Below are 15,504 nucleotides of genomic sequence, written 5' to 3' on the forward strand. Positions count from 1 at the left end.
CGTTCCTTCAAAGGCAGAAGTCTTCGTTCCGCACTTACTACATCGCAAGAAACAGCTTTCTCTGTTACTCGATGATATAATTTGCATTTACAATCGCACGGAATGCAAACGGACTCGGTCGGCTGTATGCCTACATTTACAGCAAATTTCAGAAATTTCAATGCGTTATCGATATGGGAAGGCAAACGTAGCTCCAAAAAGTCGTCTTCCATTGACTTGTAGAAATCACGGGTGGTGCAACTCGACCGAAATTCGTCGTTGAAACTCAAATCGGCAAAACTACTCATTATCGAATAATAGGCAATAAACTAAATGCGGGGAGGTGGTGAGGAAAAAAAATGAAATATCGTAACCAGAAAAAAAACCACAGCAATTATTCCAATATGCAATTCGTCGCAACACTGCAGTAACCGATTCCAACTGGAAACTAGTCGATTTGCATAAAATTGCATTGAAATGAACAGATATCACGTCACAGATCAAGCATTTGCATATTCATTCGTAACACCACTACGAATTTTTCGCCGATATTACTCTCGCACGACGTCACGACAAGGCTCCCTTTACCGTCGCAAATTTACACACGACCGTCACCGTTTCGAGGTTAGAGGATACTCGGCAACGTCATACTCTGGGTTGAAACCGAACGGGGAAAAATTCTCAACGGCGTCGACGTCACGACTGTAGGGAAAAAATTTTTCCCCGCCGCAGTGGCCAAGATAGGGAAAAATTCCCATCGCCGCCATCTCGGAACCTAAGGTAACATTAACCGTCTTCTCTTTGGTCCAGTGCTGTCACGCACAATGCTGAAGCAGGCTGGATCGAGGAGGAGAACAAAAACTTACACAACATACCAACTATGCCCTGTGTTGAAATAAACATACATGATTTCCAATACACTGTTAACAGAACACACAACTGGAAGACACCTGGTGTAGACAACATTCACAATTTCTGGTACAAAAAGTTTACATCACTGCACCAGGAACTAGCTAAACACCTAACACACATCATCATCAATCCACAAGACATGCCAAATTTTCTTACTCAGGGCATCATCTACATGAAACCTAAAAACAACAATACCACAGACCCCACACAATACAGACCAATTACCTGTCTTCCAACACTCTACAAATTATTGACATCCTGTATCGCAAACAAAATATACAAACACGTTGAAGAACACGACATTCTAACAGAACAACAAAAAGGTTGCCGTAGAAACCACAGGGGATGCAAAGAACAGTTACTCATAGATTCAGTCATTCTACGGCAAGCACACAGACAACACAGAAACATACACATGGCATATATAGACTACAGAAAAGCATTCGACAGTGTTCCACACAGTTGGCTGCTACATATTCTACACATGTACAAAATACATCCATCACTCATTGCATTCTTTCAAAACACTATGCAGCACTGGAGAACAACACTACATCTCAGGGTTAGTAACACTTCCATACAAACAAACCAAATTTTTATTAGGCGAGGAATTTTTCAAGGAGATTCCTTGAGTCCTCTCTGGTTCTGCTTAGCCCTGAACCCATTATCCAACATGTTAAACAACACACAATATGGCTACAATATCAGGCATGAAAAAACAACACAGTATACACTGTCACATCTCATGTACATGGATGACATAAAACTTTATGCATCTACACAAAAACAACTTCATCAACTCCTACAAATCACACACTCATACACCAAGGACATACAAATGGAATTTGGCCTAGATAAATGCAAAACAGTTCACATAGAAAAAGGAATCCTGAAGAAAGAAGATTTTGCACTTGGAAATGGAGACATTATTGAATCCATGGAAGAGGGCGAGTTCTACAAGTATTTAGGATTCCAACAGGCCAAACTAACAGAACATACACAAATAAAGCAAAGATTAATTAAAGAATACCAAAGTAGGTTAAATGCTATTCTCAGAACACAGTTAAATGCAAAACACACAGTTAAAGCAATAAACACATATGTCATCCCAGTACTCACATATTCTTTTGGAGTTATACATTGGACTCACACTGATCTTGAGCAACTCCAAAGGAAAACAAGAACAACACTTACTAAGCATAAACAACATCATCCTAAATCTGCCACAGAAAGATTAACCCTTCCACGTAAAGATGGCGGACGTGGCCTGATTGACATAGTTAACCTTCACTACAAACAAATACAGTCACTGCGAGAGTTTTTCTACAAAAAACAAGAAACATCACAATTACATAAAGCAGTAACTCTAGCAGACTCAAATAACACACCATTAAACTTACACTCACATCATATGGACACAACACAACATATAAAAAGCATAGACACCATTAAGCAATCGTGGGCTCGAAAGGCACTCCATGGCAGGCATCCTTATGATCTGGCCCAGGATTTTGTTGACAAAACTGCGTCAAACAGCTGGTTAGCTCGGGGATGCCTCTTTGGGGAGACGGAAGGATTCATGATTGCCATACAGGATCAGGTCATAAATACTAAAAACTAAAGAAAACACATACTCAAAGATACAACACTCACAAATGACACATGCAGAAAATGTCATATCATGCCAGAAACTATACAACACATCACTTCTGGTTGCAAGCTCTTGGCACAGACAGATTATTTACACAGACATAATCAAGTAGCAAATGTAATACACCAAGAGCTTGCAAAGAAACACAAATTAGTAGACATCCACAAACCATACTACAAATACATTCCACAGACAGTATTGGAAAACAACACACACAGAATGTACTACGACAAAGCCATAATCACAGATAAAACAATTTATCACAATAGACCAGACATCACACTCATTGACAAACACAATAAAATCACATACATTATAGACATATCCATTCCAAACACTCACAATATACAAAACGCATGCACTGAAAAAATTAGCAAGTACACAGAACTCGCCCAGGAAATAAGGCATCTGTGGAGGATGGATAGGGTGCTTATTGTACCTGTTGTTCTCTTCTCTACAGGTGTCATACCACACACACTGCACAAAAGCCTGGGCACGTTACAATTGAATAGAAACACATACATTAGACTACAGAAGGCCACTATATTGAATACATGTCATATTGTGAGAAAATTCCTCAATACAGACACACACACTGATACACTTCTTTAATTTCTGTTTTGGTTACTATGCCATGACTTTGGTCCGGCATAGTACACAGCCACCGGTGTTAACCGAGTATATCTCACTTAACCCAAGAAATAATAATAAAATTTTGAAAGAAAAACTCATAAACAATGAATACTTTTACCCAATTACAAAAAAATAATTAAAATTGCAAAAATAAACTCATTTTAATTATTACTTTTTGTATTTTAAACAGATTATAAAAGTTACTTAAACATAAACAAAACAATTGTAATATTTCTTTGAAATCTCCTTCTCTCTGAGTTAAGTCATTGCTCTTCAAGCAATGACTTAGCTCAGAAGTGGACAACTTATGATAGACAGGCCAACTTCAGCTTGTGAATGTTTGTAATCTGGCCTATGGTCTTTTACAAAATATAATAAATGGAATATCTTGAATTTGTATTTTGTTTTTCTTATTAATAAAATCAATTATGCTGTGTGTTTGGTAAAAAAAAAAAAATAGAAAAAACAACACACCACAGGAACATCTGATGAAGCAAGAATACCATCTAGGATAGCATGAAATAAATTGTTTTCAATATTTTGTGAAAATGTTTATATTGTTGTGCATTAATGCCTTAAGAATTTTTTTTTCTATATTAGAAATTGTCTAATATATAAAATAAGTTAAGCAATGGGATTGGTTTTCTACTTACAAAATTAACTTAGATATATAATTATATCTAAAGGCTTAAAAATTCAGAAAATATTCAAGTAAATAAAAAACACTCTATCAGCACTGACTTCGAGGAATTATGACATACAGTTAACAATTAAAAAAGGTTTATTATACTTTTTTTTCTTTTATCCAAATGCATTTCACCACTACTATCAGGCCTCATCAGTGGATAATGATACTAAGTTTACTTTAGTGTTTTTATAGTTGACTAAGTTATCCCTACATGCATCAACTGACATTCCTGTATTCAAATTTATTTTATTTACACATTTCTTGATGCTATAATGTTCTTTTACATGACGTTTAACAATATTGCTTTTTTATACAAAATTTTAATATTAAAAGTACTGTGTGACATGTTAATATTAATTTTAGTTAAACGAGGGTGTTTTCTTTTACAAACTATTGTCATCTAAGCATTTTTGTTGATCTTGATCAGAAATATCAGCAGCAACATTTTTTTTTTTTTATGACTGACAAAATCAAAATATATTATTAATCAAATATTTGGTCTATTAATCTAAAATTTGTTGTTTTTGTTCAGTTGAGTACTGAGAGATTTTTTTTCTCTAGAATTTGTCTTTGAATATTGAATTATCTGAGTTGGGAACTATTCAAATACTGAGATACTGCTCTATATCATTCATCATTTTATGAATTATTGCTTACTTATGGTTTAAAAAAAAGTTTAATAACACTTACCTAAAAATGTTTAAATAAATTTTATTAAATACAAAGATTAATCTATAAAAAGAAAACACAGTAACAGTTTTAAGAGCTAAAGTCTGAAAGCAACAACAATGACACCTTGTTGATGGGAAAGTTAATGCAATTGTTTTCTTCTTTGTCCTATTAGTTTTCATTAAAGCACACCTGACAAAAAGCACAAAATAACTTGAAAATTTCAAAATTCTAAGATTTATGGGCAAATTTGAGACAATACATGTGCTTGCTTGAATTTAAAAAAATACCAAATAACGATGTTTATACTTAAAAATTGTGAAATTTTATACAGAGGATTTCCAAAATCATGTTAGAGTGAAACTGGAAGTCGTGTTTTACAGGGGATATCCCAATTTTCAAATCATGTTGGAGTGAAATTGTGTTGTTGAAGTACTGTGTTGTACATGGGATACCTATATAAAAATTTTGTATCAATAATAAATGGAATATGAAATTAATTTCTTAGCATTTTTTTTTTTTTTGCTTTAATAATTTCTTAAGAGTTGAATGCTTTTTAAAAAAATAAAGTGTGATTGTTTTGTATTCATTTTTGATAGTATTTTAAGAATAATGCCAAAAATGAATTGTAACTTTTTGTTGGTTATTAGTTTTTCTTTTAGATATTTTTTCTATGTTTTATGCAATGTGATTATAAATTCTCTATACATCTTTGTGAAAATGGTAACAAAATTATTTGTTTGCAAGTTGTGAAACATGCTGGACCCAAAAAGAGAATTGCTGTGATTTGGGAATGTTTCAGTGTTCAGTGGAACTATCAGCAAATTTCACACAGAAATTCAGGAAGCTTACTCCCAGAAGGGCCAACGTCAATGATCTGAGAGACACTATGAAATGGTGTAATGTGTAGAGATTGCAATAACACAGTTTTTTATCATCAACCAGGAGGCTATGTTAGGAACTTAAGAGCAACAGTGTGAAAGATCGTTCATTACAAATTCATTAAGCATGCATACCATCTCTAGGTGTTGCATAAACTTGAGGAGGAAGAGGACTGTGCTGCCTGCCAATGTGTTATCATCTCTTGGAGTCTGGAAGATTTGATGGTTCTGTGTACATTAATTCACTCAGATATGCACAAACCAAAGCAATCTCTCTTCTTGGATCCACATTTTTCATATGACCTACCTACAAATGATTTTGTTACCATTTGCACAAAAATGTATAGGGACTGTATACACTAATAATCTTGTATATAATAATTTTAATTAAAATTTTATTTATATATTATAAATTTAACTTTATAGAATTTGAACATTCATCATCCAAAAACAACAGCACTTGGACTGTTGGGAGAAAAAATTGTTATATTAGCAGCAGGTGGTACTAGAGCTACAGTTGCTACAGAGAGTGGAAAAGTTGCAACTTGGATAGATGAGACATTAGCAGCAGTATCTTCAAAATTAGAACATCCAGTCCAAACATTTCCAGAATTTCAGCAGGATAAGATTGTAAATCTTTATGTTTGTTCTCTGTATACATGTGCTCGTTTGGAATCAGGTGCTATTTATTGGTGGTAAGTTTCCATTAAAGAATAATAAATTTCTATATAAATAATAAATGAATGTTGTTGATAAAATTTTTTCCTTTTTATTAATGAAATAATATAAATATTAATTTTCTACTGTGATGTGCTCATTTATCAGCACTAATTCTTTTGATACCAGTTAATATATTTTATCTAATTAAATTATTAAAAGTTTAGGTTAGAATTTTTTATTTTGTTTTCTATATACTAATATTCAGATCATAGTAAGTGGATTAAAAAAAATATTATAATCAAAAATTAAATAGATGCTTGATTTAGAAACTAAAAATTTAAATATAAGATGTTTTTTGGTGAATATTCTAGTCATTTTCAGCTTAATAATCATTCCCTTATAATGTGGAACAAGAAATTTAAAATAAAAAATAATAATAGTAAAACCAATTACTTAATCCAAACACATATTTTTAAGAAGCCAGAAAATAAAAGAAAGCTTAATATTCTGAGAATTTTCATCATTTTGTTGTCAGATTGTTAAAGTTTATTTTATGGCTTGAAAATGTGAGTGTTTAAATAAAGTGATTAGTTAAACATATGGAGCCATCACATTCACAGATTTGAATAACTAAAAAATGTTGCTATTAGAATTTCTTGTTTTGCACTGTTCAACGTACAGTGGGTGATCAGTTAACGAACAGTTCGAACTGCGAACAAATCAGACAACGAACACTTTCGCGAAAGATTTTTATGTTCAAACAGCAAACACATGTTCGGTTAATGAACACCTCACAGAACAAACACAAGAAGAAGCAATGTAAAATAATGAATACCTATTGGTCTTCTCTTGTCTTGAGGTAACAATTTGAAACCTTTCGGAGTGTGAGAGATTCCAACATTGATGCTTAACTTGGTATATACTGATCAGATAGTATTCCTCTGAACTTTGAAACTCTCCCTTGTAATTCCAGCCTTTTGTTTACCTTTCTAACAAAGAATTATTTTATTTGCGAGACTGATGGGCAGGCACTCATTAAGTTTTGCATCGGATTTTATTTTCGAACAGTGAGAGTATAATAGCCAAGATAGAGAGTGGGCAAAAGATGTTTGATGTTGCTAGGCAGTATGGCTTGAACAGGTCTACAGTAGGCCACAGCTCAATCTTATTTAAGAAAGATACAGTATAGTCAAGAAGACTCAAGCAGCTAAGGAAAAACAAAAATCACATCTGAGAAATAAAGAACATTGAAGAGTGAGCTCATGATGAAACCTGAAACTGATCTGACGATAGAAGAATGCCAAGAACTCTTGAATGAAGAACACCAAGAAACTCAGCGAGATATGTTTTCTTCTGAAAAAGAGAATTAATGCCAATATCTGCTATTAAACATCTTTTAAAGAAGTGGGAAAATGTCAGAACAATGTCTTAGAATGGCATCCAAACCAGAATGAGGTTAATAGGTCTTGGGGATCTCTACAATTACAATGCTGTTAATTACTTCTGAAAAATCCTGAAGAAGAGAGAAAAGCAATCGACATTACAGATTCTTTAACCCCCACTAACAGAAAAAACATGACTGATAAAAATGCAAGACTGTGTGTATACGTATTTTTATTATTACATAAATGAACGCAGTAAAAAAGTATATAATTTATTTATTTATTTTTTGGGTCTCCAGAACAAATTAATCAAATTCCCATAAAAATCTATAGTAAATTGATAATCTGTTAACAAACAATTCAGGTAGCAAACACGGTCTTGGAATGGATTATGTTCATTAACTGATCACCCACTGTACTTGTAAGCTGAAGGAGATAAGAATAATGGCTGGAAATGTTTAACAAATTTATTTTTTGATTTCAACATTGTGGGAAATTTTATTTTCACGAACAACCCTTATAAATAAATCTCTTGATTTATGGCAAAATAAATTGAAAGAAAAATACTCTAAATAATTCATTTCTTTAGTTGTTAATTCTTAAGCTGGTACTATTTTCTAAATACTATGATTCACCCCTTTATCTCACTTTCCAGCAATTCATTGATTTAAAATGAACTTTTTTGGCTTCTTTCTGTGGCCTTTGTCAGGTTAAGCAGAATTCAATATCAAAAGTCTGTAGCAGGTTTTATAAGGTTTCATATTTCATGAGTAATTGTTGAAGAATGAATGGTTACAAATTTTAAATTGTATTTGACTTTTGGTTTTAAAATTAATACAAGACTTTAAAAACAGTTCAATACTTCTCTTGTCATAAAACATTTTCAAGAGTGAATGGAACTAAAATGTAATGTTCTGATATTACAATGAAAGTATGAGCCTTTAAAATGAATATTTAATAAATTGTACAGAGGTTTTGATTATAATTTCTTGAAGAGTAAATAATTTATGAATAAAATAGTATTCAAATCAAAAATTTTAAATAATCTTTTGATAATGTGTATAAACATTTAAATTTTTAAAAAAATATATAATGAGGATACAAAATTCCAGAATAATTGGAGTGGGTCCTCATCTGGATTTTTGAATATATGTGTAAATTAGTATTGTAAACTCCAAATACACTATAATTCAAGTTTAGGTGTTCTAAGTTCAACTGAGTATTTTACAAAGGAATGTAGGAATGCTTACAAAGATTCAAAATATATTTAAAAAAATTTTTCTTTTAAGTTTTAAACAATTTTTAAAAACCTAGACAGGGAAGAGTTTAAAGGAAGGTTGACTCCATCAGTGTTGATTGTGTTCCAGTGATTGTAAAGGACTTTTAGAAAACTTCAAAAGTTTTTATTTTTGGTATAAGTCTTCAATGCTGTATATTTTTACATTTTTTAAAATTCAAAATATAATTTAGAGAATTACTATATTTAAACAAAATAAATATGCTAATCATAACTCAAAATTAAAAAATTATGAATTATGAGTGAATGTTAGAACATTTACAACACAAAGCTGAAAGAACATCAAAAACAAAGTTACTATTGAAAAGGTATTAGCAAATTATACCCTGTTTTTGATGGCTGCATCCAAATTTTCAAACATTCAGATTTTTGACACTTCACCGTATATCTTACAGCAACGCCACTAGCTGTTTGAGGGCCCATGTGCAATACCGATTATGCTGCCTCTGTTTAATATGACTACCTACGCTGAGCTTGCCAGCAATACCAATTTGCCGCCCCCTGGACGTGCTGCCCACATGCGGTGCATGCCTTGCACGCCTGCTTATGGTGGGCCTGATATCTTACATTTATAAACAATACAGAATGCTTTTTTAAAAATGTTTTGTTGTTTTATAAATATGTACAGTACAATATTAAATAACATGTTTTTACATTGTGTTACAAAATTTAAAATTCTCTCAAAGACACATGAATAGAATAGTATTCATTTTTATTCAAGAAACTTTATTTTATTTTTTGCAAAACACAGGAAAAGTCCTGAAAAACAAATGATATCATCCCAAAAAATAAAAATAATCAACAATTATACATAAAAAAAATAAAAATATTTAAAAAAATTAAAATACTTAAAAGTTAAAAATTGTACACACATTAGTTACAATTACAAATTATACAGTGCTCTTTACATTTTAACATATGCTACTTGAGAAATCTCTTTTGCATCGCTTGCAGTAGTTGTGGTTTTGAGTACTACTAATATTCCAGATGTTGTAAGCTTGCCGACTTTTAGTGGAGGAGTCAAATTTATCTTGCGTCAGGATGAATCTAAGGGATGTTCTATGTGGGTCATGGCGGAGGAGACGAATGATGACAAGTGTCTTACAAAGTTAAAAAGCTGTTTATTTTGTCAAATCCATGCTTACGTCGATAGTAGACAGTCTCCAAATCTTGGTGTTTTTCAAAGTGACAAGAGTTTCAGTTTATTGGTCGTAGCTGCGGGGCAGACAAGAAGGGTTCATTGGACAGACGTGGATGATTGACAAAGATGCACCGGCATCCTAGGTGGTTGATGGCAACACAACACAACTTAATGAGCATGATTTTGGTTTAATCCATAAGAAGACAGTTCTTCGACCTTGAATTACCAATTTTTATAGATTTTCTCCCACTATCTGTATTTCTGATTTTCTTCATGTCCTATTCCTTGCTTCCCAAATGGTCTCTTCTTTGTTTCCAGGTGAAAACAGACCTGATCAGGTCATGAGAGAGGTCTGATTCTAGACATCTATTTGACACCTTTTTGTCGACTATGCCTGGAGATTGTTGATAGAACCATAAGCCTTGCACTCATAATTTAGCCCATTGTTTGCGATTTCTGTCATTTTGGAACTTTAATGATCATACACAGTTTTTCTATCAATCAAATCTTTCCCCTTTTTTGAAATTGTTTTCCTAGATCGACTGTTTATGATCGCTTGAGCCAGAGTTCTCCCTTTCTCGACCAACATTCCATTTGATTCATTACATCATTTGTTTTCATGTCGTGTTTGTTTGACAGTTAGTTTTTTCTTCTCTTCTCCCTTACATAACTAACATCACCTTTGATCCAACTTGACAATAGCATTTTTGCTTTTAATTAATTTGAAATTAAATTTTTGTTTTGACCCTTTCCGGAACCTCACATGTTTCTTCTACATTTCTGTAAATTGATTAATAAATTTAATAATTAAAAATTAATGATTATTCATTTTTAAATATGAAATTTATTTATTTATTCATAATGCAAGATGGTACTAGGACTTCTTTTGCCAAATATATTGTCACATAAAAATAGGGAACATTTATCAATTCAATAATATTTTATCCATTAAAATACAAGTATTCCTAGAAGAAGAAACTTTTCATATTTAAACATACAGTATTTCGAACTTCTTACATCCAGAAATTTTTTAATTTTATGGATTAAGAATTGAACTGATCAAACACTGTGTTAAGTAAATGAATTGTGTTGAAATATACAACTATTTCTTATGAAAAGTTTTATGAACAATTTAATTAGAAAAAGATGATAGAAAAAAAAACAAATAAATAACAATATTTATTATTTATTGTAATACGTGGTACGATCCAAAAGTTTGGGGACTGCAGTAATCTATGACAACAAAAGCATGTATTTGAAGTTACAGCGTGTGAAATGGATTCTACCAAACCACCTCTGTGTGTTCAGGTTAATTTCATCCATGTCATGTGATTAAACTGCGAGCGCTGCTGTTTTTTTCCGGAAATGGTTACCTTTGTTCTGCGACGTAATAAAAGTGGAGTTTCAAGAACAACCTCCAACATTAAATTTTGTCAGCATTTAGGTAAAACACCTACAGAGACTTTAAAATTGCTAAGAAAGGTGTACGGTGATTCTACCATGGCAAAGTCAAAATGTTGGAGGTTGTTCTTGAAACTCCACTTTTATTACGTCGTGGAACAAAGGTAACCATCTCCGGAAAAAAAACAGCAGTGCTCGCGGTTTAATCACATGACATGGGTGAAATTAACCTGAACACGCAGAGGTGGTTTGGTAGAATCCATTTTACATGCTGTAACTTCAAATACATGCTTTTGTTGTATAGATTACTGCAGTCCTTGAACTTTTGGATCATACCACATATAACAAAAATGAAAAAGCATATTTTATATATCTATTCCAATGTTTGTTGCTTATACGGTATTTTATGAAAATTTTTGAAAACTGATTTACTTAGTTTATAAAATGAAAAATTAATAATATCATTTATAAAGTTCTGAAATTTAATGTATTTTAGTACTTTCTAAGTGAAAAATATTGAAATAATAGCTACATATTCAAAAATATGATTTGATATGCAATATTTGTTATGTATTTCAGGGGAATTGCTCCATTTAATCAACGGAAAAAATTGTGCGAGAAAACACGAGCACGTGCAAAAAAGCATAAGTCTTCCAGTTACTCTTGTGATATAACTACAGGTGTACAGGTAAAGTTAAACAGTTTCTTAATGCAATTGATAAGGACATAAAATATTAAAATATAAACATCTACAAACCTGATTTTTAGATGAAAGCCGAAATATTTGCTGCATTATATCAGTGATGATTCGGTGATGTAATCCAACAATTGTTTGGCTTTAAGTTACTTCTAATTACAATTTAATTAGTAGTTACTAGTATTAATATAATCCAATGTAATCCTGCAATTTAAATTTAACATACAATATTTTTATTCATTAATAAAATCTAAATTAATGGCATCAATGTAATTTTATCTATTTTTACTGTTAATTTTAACTTAAAAATTTTTTTCTTTATTGAAATAAATTTTTCTATTTTATTCTTGTATGTATGTATGTATTTTATGCTGAATTTGTTTTTAAGTTTTCATTATAATTAGGTTTTAAAAAATTTTTAAAATTATATTTATAGAAAATTTATTTTTTACAATTATATGAATTTATATAATTACATTTGAACTCAGTTATAATGAGCATTAGGGGACTGGTAAGATTTCTTCGTTGCAACCATTACTTGTTACATCCATGAAGAGCAATGATGTAACTATGAGGAGAAAGGGAGGCTTCTTCAGGCACAAACATGTAGGGGTACCTCGTGGGTAGTAAAATTTGTAGCTACACCACCAATAATTAGTGAAATCTATCTTTTAATTTTAAATAAGTTAACAACTAAAAAAAAAAAAAAAAAAAATGTAATTACATTACTAACATAGACGTTATCATTTGTGTTTGTGTGTGAATACCTTATAACTTCTGCAGTTTTTGTCCAATCCAGACAAAATTTTGGTTATACAGTCCATTTCAAAATTATAAACACACCCAACTTTTTTCAATAACTGAAACATTAACAATTATAATGTATTTATTATATTAATATATTGTTTAAAACATCAATTTATACATTTTCTGAAATTTTTAGAGCAATCTGACAATTACAAAAAAAAAAAAAAAATTATCACAGATTTTCAATTTTTGATTGTTTCAAAAGTATAAATACATGTGGACAAAAAAGATTTGTGATGTTTCAATATTTTGTAGGTCCACCATTTGATTTAATTAGTTCAAATACTCTATCAGGAATATATTTTACTAGTTTTGAAGTTGTTCTTGTTTAATATTTTCCCAACAATCTATAATAGCTCATTTCAATTCATTTACAGTATTGTATTGTCTGTTTTGGCCATAAACAAGATGACTCACAATGCCCCAAACATTCTCTGTTGGGTTCATATCAGGGCTCCATGATGGCCAATCAATTACATTAATTTTTTTCAGCAAACCAATTTTTAGTTGACTTTGATGCATGAATGGCAGCATTATCCTGTTAGAATTGCCAGTTTTCTTCCTCAATAAGTGATCCAAAACTTATTAAATTTTGATACAACAGTTCTTGATACTTTTCTGAATTCATTCTACTTTCTATAAATACAATATCTGTTTTATCTTCCTGTCCAAATCCTGTCCACATCATTACAGATCCTCCACCTTGCTGTCTGCTCATTTTGACTTTTTTGCTCTTTCTGAAATCATACCAGTAGTGACTATAACTGTCAGGTCTATCCAAATTCCATTTTTTTCATCTGAAAAGACTATTTGTTTTTACTCCTTTCCATGTCATCTTGTCTTTGGCCCACTTTAATCTAGCTGTTTTGTGCAATCGTGTTAATTTCGGTTTGGCAGCCATTTTTGTAAATTTGGCATTTTTATGATTATGCATACATCTCCATACAGTTGCTGGTGAAACTGCAATTGGCAATGTTGATGCTGATTCTCTGACAGACAACTTGTTGACTGTCAGTAGATGGAAAATCTTTCTTTTGTTTCTAGGTGTAAGGAGTTTAGGCCTTTCACATTGCTTATTTCTGCCATAATTTTCACCATGAGTTAACTAACACATTTCTCACAGCACATGTAAATCGATTTACAACTGCCGAAATTTCTTAGCAATTGTCCTGCTCCTTTTAGTTGGTAAATTTTACGTATTTCCAACTCTGTTAGTGTTTTTCAGGAGGCATTGTTTTAAATCACAAAAAAAGTTTAAACTTGGCACCATGTTTTTAATAATGAATAATACTCACCTCTGGTGACAACTAATTAAACCAATTAAGTAATAAAAAAAATATTATACTAATTTTATGCATTTGTGTTTATACTTTTGAAACACTCAAAAATTGAGAATCTGTGATAATTTTTTTTTGTAATTATCAGATTGCTCTAAAAATTTCAGAAAATGCTTAAATTGATGCTTCAGAAAATGCTTAAACAACATACTAATATAATAGATAATTACTATAGTTAATGTTTTTGTTATTGAAAAATGTTGGATGTGTTTATAATTTTGAAACGAACTGTATATGTTTTATATTCTGACGGAAAGTATAGGCTACTTATTTTGCAGAAATATTAGCTATAGAATTAACATTTCATTGAATTTAGATTGGTGATCGCATTTACGTTGCAGTGATGTCAGTGACCATGTGACATTTACGCTCAATGAGGGTATTTTGCTTAAGTTGCATTTTTACATATTTTGGCAAATGGCATATATTAAACTTACTTCATTAAATTTAAACTTCAAAAAATGATAGCTGTTTAATGTTAATTCTATAACAAATAAAAAAAATTTTTTTCATAGTGACCATGTGATGTTTTATTATCCAGTTGGAAGTAACAATCTAACAAGTCCATTATTTAGAGTGTTATTTCTCATCTAATTAACTTACATACAATTCATCTTTGTTTTATCAACACAAAATTAAAAAGATTTGCTATTTTGTCAGGGGGAATGCCTAGGAAAAAGTGTAAGAGTAAAATTGGTCAGATAAATTTTAGATCTAAAAGAATAAGAACAACCAAGACCCCTGAAGGCCATGAAGTCTGACTTGAACAACATGAAATAAGAATGGCTTTGTCAAGAGCTGCAGAAACAGCATCACAACATCAAGCTCAACTTAAAGCTCTTCTCAATTCTTCAATCTCTACTTTCTCATAAAAAATATTCTGTTACACTTGACAGGAGAATTTCTAGGCCTGAGAAGAAAAAGCATCTGCATTTGGAAGCAGAATCTCAGGCAGCTGATAAGAGGAAATTTGAAAAGGAGCTTAAGGAGCCCCAAAAAAAAAAATAGAAGAAAGTTATGAGAAAGGAAGCAGAACAAGAAGGAAAAAAGTAGAACTATCGATCCTAGCATTACAAAAAAAAAGATATATGTTACTAAAATAGTTCATTATAAAAATGTCGTGTAATGTTTTCTTCAGATTAACCGTTTTCCCTCGAAATCTTGTTTATGTTTATTTTGTGATCCCTCCTAAGGCAATATAGGTCAGTCAGGCGATATTATTTTAAAATATCACATACATTTATTAATATCTTTAGTTTTAAATAGGATATTTTTCAATACATTTTATTAGAAAAATTTATAAGAAAAAAATATATATCAGAACTGACATATAAACTCGATAATTTGTAATTTTTTGTCAAGATTAACA

General features: G+C 31.3%; 1 protein-coding gene across 1 annotated transcript in view; it reads left to right on the plus strand.

Moving 5' to 3' along the window:
- Positions 1-15,504, plus strand: part of hyd (E3 ubiquitin-protein ligase hyd) — a 169,577-nt gene that overhangs the window by 48,853 nt on the left and 105,220 nt on the right. The window contains 2 exon segments of the mRNA XM_067286014.1: positions 5,840-6,108; positions 11,874-11,982. Of these exon segments, the coding sequence (XP_067142115.1) occupies positions 5,840-6,108; positions 11,874-11,982 (378 nt within the window).

This window comes from Centruroides vittatus, unplaced genomic scaffold (genome assembly GCF_030686945.1).
Source record: "Centruroides vittatus isolate TY-2023 unplaced genomic scaffold, ASM3068694v2 scaffold_324, whole genome shotgun sequence".
NCBI lineage: Eukaryota > Metazoa > Arthropoda > Arachnida > Scorpiones > Buthidae > Centruroides > Centruroides vittatus.